This window comes from Nuphar pumila, chromosome 12 (genome assembly GCF_984573655.1).
Source record: "Nuphar pumila chromosome 12, dmNupPumi1.hap1.1, whole genome shotgun sequence".
Lineage (NCBI taxonomy): Eukaryota > Viridiplantae > Streptophyta > Magnoliopsida > Nymphaeales > Nymphaeaceae > Nuphar > Nuphar pumila.
This window is the reverse complement of record NC_143260.1, coordinates 1,874,200-1,893,215: the sequence shown is the minus strand read 5'-3', so window position 1 is coordinate 1,893,215 and position 19,016 is coordinate 1,874,200. Positions and strand designations below refer to the sequence as shown.

General features: G+C 37.5%; 1 protein-coding gene across 2 annotated transcripts; it reads right to left on the bottom strand.

Moving 5' to 3' along the window:
• Positions 1-354: 354 nt before the first annotated feature.
• On the bottom strand, positions 355-17,636 carry LOC149819609 (UBP1-associated protein 2B-like). 2 transcript variants are annotated; one of them, XM_089983756.1, is made up of 2 exons: positions 16,169-17,636; positions 355-633 (listed from the first exon to the last, which is right to left on the bottom strand). In XM_089983756.1, exon 1 carries the CDS (start codon positions 17,576-17,578, stop codon positions 16,169-16,171), a length of 1,410 nt encoding a protein of 469 aa, XP_089839882.1. In that variant the 5' UTR covers positions 17,579-17,636; the 3' UTR covers positions 355-633. The 2 variants fall into 2 exon arrangements, with proteins under 2 accessions (XP_089839882.1, XP_089839883.1); XM_089983757.1 differs by having other exon boundaries at positions 16,160-17,630.
• Between the last annotated feature and the right edge of the window lie 1,380 nt (positions 17,637-19,016).

The following is a 19,016-nucleotide window of genomic DNA, read 5'->3' as shown; positions in this document are numbered from 1 at the left end:
ATAGCTAAAGATATGATAGTCATAGCTAAAGAGTCTTCAGCTTCACATAAACGAGGTATGAACCCAGCAACATGGAAACAGAAACAGAAACTATCATGCAGGAGAAATCAGCATGTTGAACATTAATGTGTCAGGGTTTTCACACGCCCGTACAAGCATGTGACGGAACACACACACACACGGGCAGGTGCGCATACATATGCATACACAAATCAATTAAAATGATTACCTTTACCAACAAATAAAATGTATCCACTAACTAGTAAAATTCATCCCCTACACCAGAAATACAAAGAAGACTGGAAAACTTATATTGGCTACACATTTTATGGCATGCAAGGGTTGCAAAAAGAATTAAGAGAAAAGTCACTTGCCTTAGAACATGAGTTTACAAAAGACGCAGGAGGAAATTAACTTGCCTTGCAACATATATCAAAGTAGAGAGAGAGAGAAAAGCTACTACAATACTGCCAAAAACAGTTCGATCGTACTCTGATATTTGAAACCATTGTGAATAAGAACATTACAGACCAAAAAAGACCTACCAGTCACCAGACCACCAGGATCAAAGGACATTAGTAAACCTTCCAAGAATGAAGCTACAATAAGCACCACTTCGAACAGTTGAAACACCTGGAAGGGTGAACAATATCTTAAAACAATGCAAGAAACTATATGAAATTATGCACTGCAATGTAATTTATTAAGCAAATTGGGCACACAATACAAAAATTTAACAGACCATGCGAAAGCATTATAGCCAAAATATAATGGCATGTAAAAATTGGTTAAAAACACAACTACAAGCAGCTTACTAGCCCAAAAAATGTCAAGACATCATGTAGCACACTTTGTTTATTAAGTATGGCAACCCAACAAGGGCACTACACGCCTGGGTAGGTGTGTCAGCTTAAGTTATTCAATCTGGACATCAAGAGTTCAATACTTGGAGTGTGCATTCACTGTCAAAAGGCCAGAGTTAACAGAAAACTATCTCTAGTGTGCAGTCATCGAGAGTTTGATACCAGGTGTGTATTCACTGTCACAAGACCAGAGCTTAAAAAACTATGCCTGGTGTGCAGTGAGGGAGTATTCTAGGCATTTTACACCATAAACATCTATGTAGTCAAACTTGCTATGTGGTGCGTAGTACCAGTCAGAGACTAGGCAGGACTAGTCAGACCCTAATTTTAAAAAATAAAAAATATACAAAATTTGCAAATGTATTGCTAAAATTAATAACAAAATGTAGGCAACATACAATCAACAATAAGCAATAGACAAAAAAAAACATGTAGTCAAACATTGTACAAGAATCAAACACATATAACAAGATGTATGCATCAACTAAGTATGCATGTTTTAAAAATCATGATATATAACAAAAAAAAATCATGCTTTTACAGAAACATGCATTCAAAGAAATGTGAAATATACAAACAAAAAAATCCAGGACTATAGTCATATACTGACACAAAAGTCATTATAAATATATAATCAGAAGATTATATATATTTATGAATACATATAAAAATTATAATATATTTATAAATACATATATTCTATGTTTCTCTTTCTGCCCTCACTTGGCCAAAGAAGAAGACAAGAGAAAAGAGAAGCAAAGTGGAGAGAAGAAGCAGAAGAGGGGAGTGGAGGAAAGGAAGACGAAGGAAAAGGAAGAAGCAAAGGGGATAGAAGAACGACAGCAGAAAAGAAAAAGAAGACAAGAGCAAAAGATGGGGAAAGAAGGCCATCTCCTTCGGCAAAAGGCATAAGGCCAAGACTAAGCGAGAGAAGGGTTAGGTTTTTTTAAAAGCCCCTCCTTTTGTATCCTTTTTTTAACCAAAAAAATTGGAATTACTAGGTTGTGGCTGCACCAGGGAGAGGGGGGCGTCCTAGTTGGCCAAAAAGGGACCTTCGCAGATCCAACGCCTAGATACAGTAGACTAGGCGGCCTAGTTGCTGCTGTTGACTATATAGATAGACACCAAAACAGGCCACACCAAGATGGCACCTCTCAACCCATAACCATATGTCACAATCAAAGCAAGGTTTCACTCCATTATCACCAAAAAAAGGGTCCTTCCAAAGGGCTTTGTAGCCAATGTCAACATGGTGCACCATGGGTATAGGAAACACTTGGGTGCACACATAGTGCCAGACCCTTTTACCTTTCCTTGGAGTCAATCAGTGTCTATTTCACATAAGCACGGGTGTGGATGCAGGTGAGACATGGCAATTTCGAAAAACTTGGGTGTGTGTGTGTGTGTGTGTGTGAATACGTATTTAAGTACATACTATAGATAAAACTGGGCCAGGTTAGGGTTAACTGAGTCTAGTTTTGGACAAATGGACCACACCTGACAATGCAGACGGTGTCCAAGTGTTGTACACACAAAGAAGAAGGTGCATTGACCTTTTAGAAGAGTTTGTGTTACATCGATCAGCGCATATAGTCATTTTTATCCAAAAGCTTCACAATGCTAAAAGTCTGGACCAATTAGCCTAACACCTCTAGCAAGTATCCTGCCTTTGAGTTGTGACCTATACCTCTAATGACAGCAATTTTTAGTGACTGCAATGACCAGTGCCAAGAACTCTAGTAACAACTATCATCTGCACAAACTGTTACGATGAGTATAATTTCCCTTTTTAGGCCTTGTTTGGATGACAAGGGTCAAAACCTGGTTTGGCAAAAATCAGGTTCAACGACCTGTTTGGATGGCCAAAACCGAAAACAGGGTTTTATCATTAAAAACGATAGTCACAAATATCAGTATCGGCTATTTCTCGCGATATTATAGGTTTGGTGATAATATCTTGCGACAATATTGGGGCTTAAAAAATACAACAACAACAACAACTACGCCTTCATCCCAAAACAATTGGGGGTCGGCGATATGAACCATAAAAGAAAATCATTCTGGGTCATTCACATGAATCCTTTTCCTCCAATCATTTCTATCCAATGCCATGTCCTCGGTGAGGTTCAAAGCATTCATATCCTTTCCTATCTCCATCCATGTCTTCCTAGGCCTACCCCGACCTCTTTTAACTAATATATTTTCCCATTTCTCCATCCTTCTAACTGGAGCATCATTAGGCCTTCGCCGAATATGTCCAAACAACCGTAAATGATTCTCTCTCATCTTATTTTCAATGGATGCAACGCCTACCTTCTTACGAATCTCCTCGTTTCGAATCTTATCTTTTATTGTATCCATCTACGCATATGCATCTCAGCTACACTCATTTTTTGAATATGATGTCTCTTGGCAGCCCAACATTCCGTACCATATAGTAAAGCAGGCCTAATAGTCGACTTATAAAACTTTTCCTTCAACCGCAATGACATTTTACGATCGCACAACACTCCAATTGCACTTTTCCATTTCATCCACCCTACCATTATCCTATGATTTACATCTCCATCAATTTCTCCATACTTTTGAATGATAGATCCTAAATATTTGAAACAATCATCCACCGGTATTTCTTGCTCACAAAGCTTCACTACACTCCCATCACTACTTCGTTGTTTACTAAACCGACATTCCATATATCCAGTCTTACTCTTACTCAACTTAAAACCTCTAGCTTCCAATGTCTGTCTCCATAATTCTAACTTAGCATTAACCTCAGCTCTAGACTCATCAATCAAAACAATATCATCAGCAAACAACATACACCACGGTACATTTTCTTGAATTGATCTCGTAAGCTCATCCATCACTATCGCAAATAGGAAAGGGCTTAAAGCAGATCCTTGATGTAACCCAACCGTTATAGGAAAATTGGTTGCCACCCCTCCACAAGTGCGGACATTGGTTACTATCCCTTCATACATATCTTTAATTATACTAATGTACTTGAGAGAAACATCTTTCTTCGTCATTTTCCACCATAGAACGTCCCTAGATACTCTATCGTATGCCTTCTCCAAATCAATAAAAACCATATGCAAATCTTTGTTCCTCTTTATATCACCCTTATTCTTATAGAGGCACCAAAGTACTCTTCCTCCACTCATTAGGAGTCTTATTTGTCAGCCAAATCTTGTTAAAAAGATTTGTCTACCATTCTAAACTTTTGTCTCCCGCGCATTTCCAAGCCTCGATAGGTATACCATCTGAGCCAACTGCCCTTATTGATTTCATTTTCTTCAAAGCCTCTGCAATTTCTTTCTTTTGAATCTTGCGCATGAAGTCACGATTCATCTCATCAAAAGGAATGGAGAAGTCTCCAAGGTCCTGAGCATGACTTCCATTAAATAGCTTATCAAAATAATATTTTCATCTCTCCTTAATCTCCTCATCTTTGACTAAAACCCTTTGCATTTCATCTTTGATACATCTAACCATACTCAGATCTCTTGATTTCCTATCTCTCATCTTTGCAAACCTATAAATATCATTCTCGCCCTCTTTGGTATCCAACTTGTCATAAACAACCTTATATCCTTATCCCTTGCGTTTTAAACTACTTTTTTAGCTTCCTTCTTTGCTATCATATACTCCTTCAAATTCTCATTATCACGACTCTTACTTAGATTTCTATAACACTCTCTTTTAACCTTAATAGCTAATTTGACATCCTCGTTCCACCACCTAGCGGTGCAGCGGACTCACCCAATACCTCCTTAGTCACCTTTCTCATGCCACCCGCTATCTTATTCCACATTGATTTTGAATCCTCCTCGAAACACCAATCAGCTTCCTTGACTACTTGCCCTACAAACATTCCTTGTTTAGCTCTTTTTAATGCTACCATTTAATTCTAGGATCTATCATATGTTTATCCCTTTTGCGGCATTGTCTAATTCTAAGATCTAAAATTAAGACTTTATGTTGTGTAGCTACACTTTCTCCCGGTATAACCATACAATTGATGCAACAACCCCTATCTCTCTTTCTAAGTAGGAAAAAATCTATATGACTTGTATTAACACCACTTTTAAATGTTACTAGGTGAGACTCCCTCTTCCTAAACCAAGTGTTTGCTAAGAACATATCATAGGACAAACCAAAATCTAAAATCTTTCTCCACTTTCGTTTCTTTCTCCTATACTATAGCCTCCATGGATACTCTAAAATTCATCCCTACTAATGCCTACATGTCCATTAAGGTCATTGCCGATGAAAAGCCTTTCTCCATAAGATATCCCTTGTACTACTCCATCTAAATCTTCCCAAAATTGACACTTAATGGAATCATCTAAACCTACTTGAAGTGCATAAACACTAATAATATTAATAATATCCGTACCTAATACTAATTTAATAAGTAAAATCCTATCACCCTTCCTACGGACCTCAACTACATTATCTATAAACTCACGACTCATAACAATCCCTACTCCATTCTTATTCCAATTTATTCCTGTATACAAAATCTTATAAAAGTATAATAATAAAAATAAGTAAAATATTATGTTTAAAAAATACATAAATAATAAAATTAAAAAGTAAAAATATAAAAGAAAGAATAAAAATATTTTTTAAATTAAAAATAAATAAATACAGTAAAACTAATTGATAATATCATGATAATATTGTTAAATTGTACATTTATAGTTGTACAATATGGTTGTATATGCATATATGGTAATTGTTAGGGGGATTGTTGTCATTTCACTTTGTGTAATAGGTTGTGCCCATTAGGAGCACTTTAGTATTTTTACTTTTACATTTTTCTTTTTTTATTTGTACCTAAAAACAAAATGGTCCTTAGCCATTAGAGTTGTTCGGGATGGTTCCCAAGGACTCTATATGGACTCTCTTCTCTATATAAAGGGGAGTAATCCGCTTGTTGTATGCTTGTTTCAAGCTCTCTTTGGAATACAAATACATATTGTTTATGCTTTTGTGTTGCCCATTAGTGGCCATTGTGCTTTCTTGTTGCTTTTTTAGTTTGAAGATTGCGTGGTGGACCGTGAAGATCTAAGAAATACTAGTTCGTTGTTTCGAGAAGTGTGTCATCCATATTCAACCTCTTTCCTTCTTTATTCTTTGTCTCTCTCTACCTTTTTCTTTACCTCCATGGCCAACAAGGAAGTTGTTATTGTTGTTCCCATCAAATTTAATGGGACCAAATACAATTTGTTGGCCACCACGGTAAAAAAGAATCTTATTAGGGAAGGAGCTTTGGCACTTGGTTAATGGTTCTACGCCAAAACCTCAACTCAATTTTAGTAAAATTGTCGTGGGAGAGGATGATGCGATTAAAGAGGAGACTCTTAAAGAAAAAGAGAGGAAAACTGCTCTCTCGGAGTACGAAAAGGACTATAAAGCATGAGAAGTCATGCTAAAGTCTATCCATTTTCATGGGGAGCATGTGCGAGGAACCATGTGAAAATATTTTACAGTTTGAAAAAACTGATGAAACTTGGAATTTTATCAAGCAAACCTACACCCAATAGGATGCCGCTCAGAAATGAAAAATCCGTTGCAAAATCCACAAATGTACTCGGGGTAAAAAAAGTGTGAAAGAATATTATGGTGCTTTAAAGAGACTTTGGGACCAAATGGCCAATTTTGAAACCATTTGGGATACCACTAATGATGCTTGGAAGAGCAATTCTTCTAATTTATGCAAGGACTTAGACCCGAATTTGAAAATTAAGGTCAACATTATCCATGGTAAGAAGGATGAACTTTCACCCCTTCATGAAGTATTAGCCAAAGTTTGCATGGAGGAAACTAGGTTGAAACTCCTATGTCATGGCATAGGGAACTCAAAGAGAATGTGTCAGTAGTTTCAATACTAAGAGCCAACAACAACACTTACTAGCCTCCTCATTTTTTCAAGCCTAATTATGAGAGGCAATGTAGCGACGAAAAGAGAAAAAAGATTATGTTCCATTTGAGCCTTGACCCTTCAACAAAACGAAATGACTACTAGAGAGTATTTTGCGGAGTTATCTTCCATTTGGGATGAGTTTGTCATGATTGAGCCAAAATAGAGTGGAGAGGCTATTGAGCTTAGGTATAAACAATTAAAGGAAGATCGTTTTTTTAATTTCTTGAATGGGCTTAGGCCCGAATTCGAACAAATTTGGTCTTCTTTTCTATCCACTTTCACTTTCCCCTCTATTGAAGATGTTATTACTAAACTAAGTGAGGAAGAGACTCGTATACGTGTAAGTAAGAATAACTCAAGTGTTCTAGCAACACCTTTCAATAATGAAGAAAATGAAGGTGTTAATGTCGTCTCAAAACCAGGGAACAACTTAAGGACCTACAAGCCTCCCCACTTTAAGAATCAAAACCAAAGTTCAAGTGGTCAAGGTGGAAAGAGGGATTATAGCAAGCTTGTGTGCCACTTTTGTAAGGAACCAGGCACATCAAGCCGATTTGCCAAAGTGAAAGAAGTTGCTAGCTATGACTACCACATCCCAACTTCAAAAGTAAGAGTGCTCATCATCTTCAAATGGAGCTCTCTCACTACAACAAATTGTGGATGCACCTCAACCTCTTATCAAGGGAGTTATTTCTGGAGTCGCTATGTCAACCACTTCTCCTCCCGGTAAGAACTCGTGGCTTTTAGATTCGGTGCTTCATTTCACATGTCTCCAAGTATTAGTGCTTTTTCTGAATACTCAAACAGTCTTTTTTCATCATTTGTTTCAACCGTGGATGGAACACCTCTTGAAGTAAAAGGAATTGAAAATTTTGAAAAACAAGGGTTCTTTATTCCAAAAATTAGATTTATACCCAAATTAAATTTAAATTTGTTTTCTGTTTCTCAACTCTCGGATCATGGATGTGATACAAAATTTTCTTCTAACAAATGTTGGATACAGCATCGCCAATCCAGGAGGTTAATCGGGGAAAACTATAAGAAAGACGATCTAGACTATGTCGATTCCCTTCAAATTCCAAAGAATTTGTTTTGTAACGTTGTCCAACAAAAAGATATTAATGTATGGCACAAGGGTTTAGTAAGCAACGAAGTAGTGATGGGAGTCTAGTGAAGCTTGGTGAGCAAAAAATACCGGTGGATGATTGTTTCAAACATTTGGGATCAATCATTCAAAAGTTGAATGGAGAAATTGATGAAAATGTAAATCATAGGATAAAGGTTAGGTGGATGAAATGGAAAAATGCAACTGGAGTATTATGTGATCATGGAATGCCATTGCGGTTGAAGGGAAAGTTTTATATGTCGATTATTAGGCCCGCTTTACTATATGGTACGGAATGTTGGGCTGCCAAGAGACATCATATTCAAAAAATGAGTGTAGTTGAGATGTGTATGCTTAGATGGATGTGTGGAAATACAATAAAAGATAAGATTCGAAACGAGGAGATACGTAAGAAGGTAGGTGTTGCACCCATTGAAAATAAGATGAGAGAGAATCGTTTACGGTGGTTTAGACATATTCGACGAAGGCCTAATGATGATCGAGTTAGAAGAATGTAGAAATGGGAAAATATATTAGTTAAAAGAGGTCGGGGTAGGCCTAGGAAGACTTGGATGGAGATGATAGGAAAGGATATGAAAGCTTTGAACCTCACCGAGGACATGGCATTGGATAGAAATGATTGGAAGAGAAGGATTCATGTGGAAGACCCAGAATGATTTTCTTTGTTGGTTCATATCGCCGACCCCAATTGGTTTGGGATGAAGGCGTAGTAGTAGTTGTTGTACAAGAGACTTAGACAGTCAAATGTTGTAAAAATTTCTCATTTACCTTTTATTAAAAATCTATGTAAAAGTGATTTCACTTGTAACGATTATATTCTTGGGAAAATAAAAAAATTACCCTTTTGTCGAAAATCTATGTTTACAACAAGACCTTTTGAAATTGTCCATTCATATGTACGGAGACCGGGACCTGTTTTATCAAAAGGGATTTTTGCATATTATATCATTTTTGTTGACGACTACATGAGATATTGTTGGATATTTTTTCTTAAGCATAAATATGAAGTTTTTTTTACTTTTAAAACCTATCATATGATGATTAAAAATCAATTTAATGGAAACCTAAAAAATTTTAGAACTGACTCTAGTGGAGAATACATTTCAAGTGAATTCAAGAATTATCTTGAAAATCATGGTATCCTCCACCAAAGATCTTGTTCGAAGACCCCTAAAAAAATGGACTGGCCAAAAAAAAAACATTTAATAAAGACAACTCGAACTCTACTTATTTCTATAAACATCCCAAAAGGTTTTTGAGCCGAAGATGCCTTAGCATCTGTTTATCTGATAAATCGGCTACCTTCTAAAAATTTAAATAATATCTCACCTTTTGAAATGTTATATACTAAAGAACCCGACTATAATCGACTGAGAATTTTCGATTGCAAATGTTTTGTTCTTAATGACAAGAACGACAAGTTTTCACCAAAAGTTATTGAATGTGCCTTTCTTGGATATTCTGAAACCCAAAAAGGGTTTCGGTGTTATGATATAAAGAATGATAAGTTATATGTTTCCAGAAATGTGAGTTTTCTGAAAAATGTTAACAGTTTTGAGAGAAGGGAACCTTATAAAGAAAACATGGATTACTCTTTTTTATTTGAGTTGTTAGCACAAAATGATGATACTAATGATGAACTCACTCATAATGATGCTAATGATAAAGAAGATGAAGAAAGTATGTTCTCCCATCCTCCTACCTTCCAACATAGTGATAAAGGGGCATCGAGAAATCCTATAACATATACTCATAGAGACAGAAACAGTTTTAGAAGTGCAATTGAAAAATAAAGTGAACCTAGTGGCCCCACTTCAATAAATGAAGAAACCCTACGAAAAACTAAGAAATAAAAAAGTGCCTTCTAGGTTCATCTCATATGATTCTTTTACACCTAAACATAGAGCTTGTCTTAGCGCCTTTCACTCCTATGTAGAACCCAGAAACTTCGAAGAAGCCAAAAAGAATGATAAATGACTAAAAGCAATGAAATGTAAGCATACGACACTCAATAGAGCGAAAACTTGAGAATTTCAAGATCTTCCCAAGGGTAATAAAACAATATGGTATAGATGGGTATTTAAGGTAAAAACTAAGAACGACGGATCTCTTGAGATATATAAAGCTCGACTAGTTGCGAAGGAATAAAGTCAAGAATACGGGATTGACTATGAAGAAACATTTGCCCATGTAGCCCGAATAGTCACTATCAGATGCCTCATCATTAACAAATGAAACATCTATCAAATGGATGCTAAAAATGTTTTTTTAAATGGTGATATAAATGAAGAAGTATACATGGATGCCCCACTAGGAATAGAGACTCTCAAAGGAAAAGTGTTTTGTCTTCAAAAAGCACTATATGGTTTAAAACAAGCCCCAGGCTTGGTATGATAGATTTAATTTTGTAATGTTAGAAAATAGTTTTTCATCATGTTTCACTGACACTGCTCTATTTGTTAGAAAAACGATTGTTATTCTGCTTTTGTATGTGGATGATATGCTAATAACTAGAAGTGATACTAAAGGAGTTAAAAGCATAAAATAAATTTTAAAGGATAAATTTGAAATGCCTTATTTGGGATTTCTAACCTACTTTCTGGGTATTGAAGTGGCATAGTCTCATAGAGGGTATTTTTTATCTCAAACTAAGCATGCCTCTGAGATTCTTGAGAGGTCAGGTATTACTGATGATAAAGTTTGTGAAACTCCTACTATAGTAGGAGCCAAAATGAAAATTGATGATGGCATTACTCTCTTTGATCCCACTCGCTACATGCAGCTTGTGAGATCATTGATGTATCTGACTATTACTAGACCAGATATTTCTCATGAAGTTCATACTGCAAGTCAATTTCAACAAGTACCAACATCGGTTCACATTAGTGCCATTTTGCAGATCATCAGATACATAAAAGGTGCACTAAATAAAGGAGTATTTTTATCCTCTTCTTCTGAATTGAAATTAATTGCCTATACTAACTTTGATTGGGGAAGTGACCAAAATAATCATCACTCCACTATTGATTTTGTGTGTTTTTAGGAGACTCGTTCACATCATGGAGATGTAAAAAGCAACAAAAAATGTCATTACCTTCTTCCAAAACTGAATATCGAGTCATGACAACAACTACCATGAAATTTGTGTGGATTCATCAACTATTAGAAGATATGGGGGTTAATGTAGCAGGGCCCACCAAGCTTTACTGTGATAACAAGAGTGTAATTTATATTGCCAAAAATCACATATTCCATGAGCGTACCAAACACATTGAGATGGACTATCACTATGTTCGTGAAGCATATCTGAAAGGAGTCATTGATGTTCCATATGTAACTTCAGAATATTAGTTGGCAGATTTTTTCACCAAAGCGTTGTGTGCTCCGCGTTTCAACTTTCTCCTTGGCAAACTTTCGATCATCTTACCCTAAGTTTGAGGAAGGGTGTTAAATTATATTAGGAAACCTTGCAATCTTATGTATTTTATATATATAATGGATGATACATATATATATGATATATATATATATGTATCTATCCATTTATATATATATAATATATATATCCTTATTTTAGTCATAGGGGTAGTTTAGTCATTTCCACTGTTTTACGCACATTCATTTTCATGAATGTGATTCTAATTTATTTTTTAGTTTTTATTTTTCTTTTATTCTTTTCTTTTTGTACCAAAAGGTACCTTGGGGGCCCACTCAAATAGACGTTTGGATATGTGAGTGGAGCCCCTCCAAGGCTCCTTTATGATGGTTATAAATAGGGGTTCTGCCCTTGTATCTCTTATGGCTTTGGGTCAAAGCCCAAGTGTTCAATAAAGTTTTTATTTTTTTCTCAAGTGCATTTGTGAGATTGATTGGATTGTGCTTTTGTGCAGAAGTGTTTTAAGTGTTCTTAGTGTGCATGTGTGCACTCATCTTTCATCAAGAACATTGGGTCTTGATCATAGTATCTTGTTGAAGATACTTTCACATTACAGACCAAAGATCGTGTGCTTACTCACCTCAACAATATGGTTTGGCTGAAAAAACATAGAAAAATTATAGAAACTACCAAAAGTCTTATCATTTCAAAAAAAATGTTCCTAAGAAATTTTGAGTAGAAGTTGCACTTACAATTGTCTATATTTCATAAATAGAATGACGTTTGTAAAGCTTCAAAATGTTTCACCTGGTGAAAAACTTTACAAAATTTCTTCTGATTACTCTAGAATAAGAACCTTTGGTTGCAAATGTTTTGTTTTTATAACAAAAATCACAAATTATCTCCTACAGGATGCAAGTGGAGGTACATGAGGCGAAAACCAAGAGTGATATAAGGCTAGGTTATTAGCCAAAGGTTATTCTCAAGAACACGGTATAGACTATGATAAGACCTTTGCTCCAATATCTAAGATGACTTATGTCAGAACACTTTTAGTTGTTGCCATTAGGAATTGTCACATCTATGAGATGGATGTTAAAAGTGTTTTTTCAAAAGGTGAACTAAAGGAAAAAGTATATATGGATCCTCCACTAAGATATAAAATTTCAATAGGAAAGGTTTTCCGTTTAGGAAAAGCCCTATCTCGCCTTGAACAAACACTTAAGGATTGGTATGATAGGTTCAGTTCTGTTATGGCTAAACTTGGTTTTTTATATTGTGTCGCCCATTAGTGGCATTGTGCATGTGTTTATATCTTGATTCTTGACTCATAAGCGGTCCTCGATGGTGTTACTACTTGCGTATTTTGCAAATCCCTAAGAGGCATTTTTTTGTATTTCTTATATTTCATTACAAATATAACGAGAATATTGTCAATATTTGTGATTGTTAAAAACCAAAAAAAAAATGAAGGCCAGAAATTTCCTGAGACAAACATTTTTACTGTAAAATGTTTAAAAAAAGGAATGGTTGGCGACCATTTCTTGGCCAGCTACCAATCAGGAAATGGACAGCCATGCATCGCCTGGAATGGGAAACCCAAACCCAGGCACGCCGGAAAATGATCTGAAGGCCAACTTTTTGAGAAAAAAATAAAAAAAAGGGTTTTTGACGGGTGGACGGACTCTATTGTGGTTGGGGAGGGGTGGGATACATAGGGAGAGGATGGTAGAACCCCCTCCCAATAAACCAGGTTTTAGACCTGTGGAGGTGGGGGCTTTTCAGTTAGTCAGGTTTTGGCATCATCCAAACAACGTCAAAACCTGGTTTTTGGATTAAAACCAGGTCTACGCCCAAAACTAGCCGCATCCAAATGGTACCTTAGTTTTTCTCACATAAAAAGGTAACCCTTATTTTTTCCCCAAAAAATAAGGGACACTATTCCAATAAATATTACCTTTTCTACTAGAAATTATTCTGGTGCATGACACCTATTTTTTCCTTGAAATTTATTTTACTTTTAACATTCTTCTCACATATAAAGTGGAAACCGGAAACCTTAGATTGTGGAAAGCACCTAAACCTTACGTCAACCATTCTGGTGACTATGACCTTAGGCTTCCTCCCCTCAGATTAAACCAACAGGTAATTATTCTATTTTTTTTTGTTGAATGGCAATTCACCTCTTTGATTAACCATGGTTTATTGATGTTCGCAGAAAATAGTTTGTACGAAGAAATATATAGTTCTTGTTTTCCATGCATGCAATGCTATTGATCAAATCTTTGACAGGATCATTATCAATTTTTAACATTTGTATCTCCGTCACATTTTTGTCTCCCTTTTTCCCACTTATAAGGTATTAGGCAAAAACCAAAGAGTTTGTCATAGTTTATTCTCATGCTAAGCATCGAATGGAGGAAACTCCAACAATTCTCGCCCTTTTTAGAAACTTTCCCATCATTTTAAGGAAGTTCATCCATTTTTTTCGGTTTTGAATGTGCATGAAAAGAAAAACAAGCTGCTGGTTATGATGCTAAATCAAGCTCAAGCTACAGTTACTTATGATGCCACAATTCATGAATTTTTTATCATCATGGACTCATGCTACAAAGTCAGTAAAGATGCTAAAGGGGGGTCACAAATGTAATGTTATTACAAAAAATTGTAAAATAGCCTTCATTGGAAAATGTAGAAGTGACGGACCCTTTTCTGAAAATTGAAGGTGACACAGTATCAATTACTTCAGACACATTGATGAAGCTATTTATAAATAATTGAAGAGCAACACCAGCTTGATAAGAGAAAGCCTATGATAGCACCAAGTGCAATCAACATAAAAAATTTATGAAAGTTTGTTTTATAACAAAAGAACCCATTTATTAACCTTATCATTTCTTCAATAAAATGGCCATTTTTTTTAAAACAACAAATGCATCTGAAGTGTACAAGATAATTAATTATTTAAAATGATTATTTACGAACATGACTAAAGAAAAAAGAGGAGGATACAAAATAGTTCAAATAAATAATGATAAAATTATCAGCACACAAGATGAGAGAGAGAGACAGAGAGAAGTGTTAAGCATGTGTCATCGATATGTCAACAGGACATGGCAAAACAGGCCATATACTCGTGTCGACTTGCATACGGTTACCGGGTGCGAGATGGGTATGTGAGCCTGTGAGTTGGGTCAGGTCCAACTAAGACCCAACCCGAAACCAACTGGTTTTCCTTCTTCGTACCGAGAGAGAGATGGTGAGGCAATGGGAGACCCTCCTTTATTCTTTTTTAAATTTACAAATACCCCCCCCCCCCCGCTATTCATTTTTTACCTACACCCCCATCATTTATTCAAAGTGACCTCCCACAACTCCCGCTTTTACTAAAATTTGTCCATCGTATACTAAAAACTGCATTGGATCTAAAAAACTATTATATGGATTTTGCATTGAACTCTCTCTCTCTCTCTCTCTCTCTCTCTCTCTCTCTCTCTCTCTCACACACACACACACATACATATATATATATAGTTGCGCCCAGTAGTACCCTCATTTTTTAAAATTGTCATGTTGTACCCTCTGTACCCATACCCGTACCGAGGTGACATAGGTCAACATAGTCTCAGCAAAGAAACAATACAAGCACTTGAGCAAAGTGCTCCAGAGCCACTAGACAGAATCCTTAGAGTTATCAACCATTAACCTAATTATCCAACATGTATAACAAGATGCATCTTAGCTAGGATCAACTTCAACCTTATGATAATGATATGTTTACGTCAATAAAAAGTCCCAAAGCAACTAACGGCAGTGCAGTAACGAATAAAAAAGGCATGTTTAAACTTTAAAGTGTGTCATTAAAACTACATTGACAGCTTGTTATATAGTATGGTCCACATCAACTAGAAGTGATGATACCCAATATAACTGTACAAGGAAACATATTCCATTTCTGATTAACAATCATTAAAGCATATTACTAGAGCAAAAGGCACAACAAAATCAATATCCCACGAATTAATCCAGGATATCCATGGACATCTGAAGTTAACATACAATCTCTTCTCATCTCTATTCTTTCACAATGTATACTATCTATGTCAAAGGTATGGCTATGTGTGTCGTATGATTTTTTAATATGAGTGTGATACCATTTGCATGTATTAGTTATGCATCACTTTTTCTGTTGCAAATTGTCACATAACTTGGGGTAGCAACCAAACCTTTTTAACTTTATAGTTAGTTCCTTCAGCTAAATCTGGCCTTCATATTAATACTTCCAAAACTCGGTATATTGCAAGAATTTTCTGCTGAGAAATTTCACACAGAAACACATCAACAAACATCCTGAGGAAACAGGATAACGTGAACTAAACCCAACCGAAAATCCCCCAACGCTGGAGCCAAACAAGAAAATGAATGAACCTATACCATTTTGAACCAAAAGAAAAAGAAAAGGGTTCAACACCAAATATTGAACATGAATATATATTAGAAGCACTAAACCAAAAATGGCAGTAGGGCCATCTAGCATGCTGAACAATAATATAGCACATAAAGATAACCACTTAAGACAATAATCTCTGGCATCCAAATCTGCACTCAGATACCTCTCTTTCACCAGTTAAGCTCAAATAAATCTCTCAATGAGTATAACAGACATAATCATGATATACTATTAAAAAGGAAAAACTCTCAAAATTGCATACAAAGAAGAGGATGAACTGTCATTATGATATTATAGAATATTGCATAAACTTTTCTAAAATCACCCACGATCATGAACCAAAGTAAATGGCCTAATGGAGTGAAGAAAAAATGCACTGCACTAAGTATAGGTGTTTGAAAGCAAAAACCTGCAGTACCTAACGTCCTGTATATGTCGAAAAGCCTCCTAACGATCCCACACCAGGTTGTGTCCTAGCTGCTGCCGATTGCCCCAGTTGGTTGGTACTCTGATAAGGACCTAACCCCTGCAGAGCGGCATGCGAAACATAGGTACTCATAACATTAGGGCTAATGCTGTTAACTGATGGCTGGCTTCCATAGACGCCCCCAAATGTAGATCCACCAGTCGCCAACGAAGTTGACAATGCTGGATTGACCCTAGGCGACACCCCGCTCGGATTAACCGAACTCATCATAGGAGAAACCCCAATTCCAGCAACATTTGCGCCAGCCAACATCGGATTCACGCTCGATGCAACCCCATGACCCAACGAATTGGTCAAGCCCATCAGGGAACCGGCTGCATGGGTGAGGGCGAGGTCGTTTGGCTGCAGACCCGTGGCGGCACCAACCATGGGCACAACCGCCTGTGGTGTCCCGGCAGCCTTGGCTGCACCAAACGTGAACCCCTTCAGGGGCTTCTGGCAGTGCAGCTGGTGGCCCTCCAACAGCTTGTATGGCTCCTCCAGCGCCTTCCTCGCCCCATCAACAGTCTTGTAGACGAAGATTGCGAAGCCCCTTGGCTTCCCGGTCATGCGGTCCAGCCCAACGGGGCCTTCCTCTAACTCTCCGAACTTCTGGAAAAGAGACCGCAGCTTGTCGACGTTCACCTCAGGCGGGACGTTGCTCACGAAGACCTTCCGGTCGACAGCACCAGTAGCCGAGTTCGAGGGCACGGGACCGGCAGAGGCGAGCTGGCAAAAAGTGGTCCGCGACCCGACATTCTTCTTCGGCTGCTTCAGCGCCTTCTGCACGCCCGACCAGTGCTTGAAGAGGACGAAGGCGTAACCCTTGGACCGCCAGGTGGCCCGGTCGGTGACGAGCTTGCACTCCGCGATGGTGCCGTACTTCCTGAAGACGGAGAGGACTTGTTCCGTAGTCGCGTCCCAGGCGAGCCCGTGGACGAAGATTTTCCTCTGCGCCGGGTCCTTATCGGCGACGCGGTTGATCCGGTCGATGATCTTCGGGTTCTTGGCGCAGGACTGGAGGAGGATATCCACCAGCTGGTCCTTCCCGAAGGGCTCCAAGAGCTTCCTTACGAGATCACGCCGCTTCTTGTTCTTCTTCTTTCCCGACTTGCCACCCTCCTCTTCTTCATCGCTTTCGTCATCGTCGTCGTCGTCGTCATCTTCCGCCTCTTCTTCCCTACCCTCCTTTTCTTCTTCCTCTTCCGGTTCTTCTTCTTCGCTTTCTTCTTCTTCCTCTTCACCTTCCTCTTCTTCTTCTTCTTCTTCTTGTTCTTCTTCTTCTTCTTCTTCTTCTTCTTCTTCTGAAGACTCTTCTGGTGAAGGCTCGACCTTAGGAGGAGCCTTTCGCTTCTTCCCCATTGAGGATGGAAGGAGGGTCTATGCAATTCAGATGAGAGAGAGAGAGCTAAGAGAGAGAACTAAGGTTTTATAAGGAAACCCTAGAGCGATGGTCTGATGGGCCAGGCCGCCAGGGTTGGAAACGGGTAAAGTTTAACCCCACACCATATCCATTCTTGCCGCCAGGGTTGGAAACGGGTAAAGTTTAACCCCCACACCATATCCATTCTTCGAATAATGTGTCCGGGTTCAAGTTTGAATCAAATCTGGATCTTGTTATAAAGCTCCAGATCCGTATAGAATCTAATCTAATGTGGCAAGGGATCCACCAAAATGGGCGAGAACCCTTGTATGCGTGCGTGCAAACGGATCAGACATAGCCGGTCGCCCGATCTGAGTCAGACATTTGGAGATCTGATGGGGATCTGTCAAAATTGGATTCTTTTCGAATTTGGACCAGTATTTTAAGTCAGATTAAAACCCAACCTGATTGCAAATTTTTTACATAATTCTTGTAGGATTTCTGTTTAATTTGGATTTCATAGCAAGTTATATGCATATAAACCATTTGTTCCAAAAAAAAACACTTCTGGATTAAACTACACTACTTTGGGTTTAGTTAAATACGGGGCAAACTTATTTGTAGTGAGGGGGGCGGGCGGGGAAAAAAACAACGGTGCACCTGTTTGGTGTTTGATGGCAGGCACGTATCACTCATATGTAGCGTCCTCAACCGAGAATTTTACCTCGCCTATCGATGAGGGCTTTTATTCATCGTCAAACTAATAGTAAAAATCGTCATCATAATCATCATATGTTATGACTGAGTCGGGTCCTCTCCAGCTTGAGTTCATAGACAGTAATTTTCAAAGGAAAAATACCAAAACAACCACAAAAATCAACCCAGAATTCATTCTTTATAACAAGGTCTCAATATTTATCTATTTCATTCATTCAATATCCATCCTAACCATCCATGTTCATAAAATTAAAGTAATCAAATTACAAGTCTTCACAATCCGCCCTCAGTCCAAAAGTTACATCTTTCTCTAAGCAGTGCTTCTCAAACCTAAGATTGTAACAAAGCGAGAGTGAGTCTAAAACTCAATAAAATTTATTTATGAGAACTCTAAGTACCTACTCTTAGTTTAGTTATCTAACTTAGCACATGTTGTCATGGGTTAAATTTCAATGCTCAATTTTTCACACTTGTAAGCCAGAATTTAGTCCATGACACATATTGTTTACATATTTTATCCTTCATTTTTACCTTTTCATTACCATTCCTAAAAGCATCCTCATTCCAATTATTTCATAAATAACATCTTAGGGTGTGGCAACTCACGTAGACAACTCTAAAGTTTACTATGTTGGCTAAACATATGAATCACCCACAAACAACATAGTCCAAACGAGCACAGACTATGAATTTTCAATTGTTGCAGCTTTGCTTACGGGT

Coding starts and splice junctions, on each gene's coding strand:
- LOC149819609 (XM_089983756.1), bottom strand. CDS start 17,578: ATGGGGAAGAAGCGAAAGGCTCCTCCTAAGGTCGAGCCTTCACCAGAA.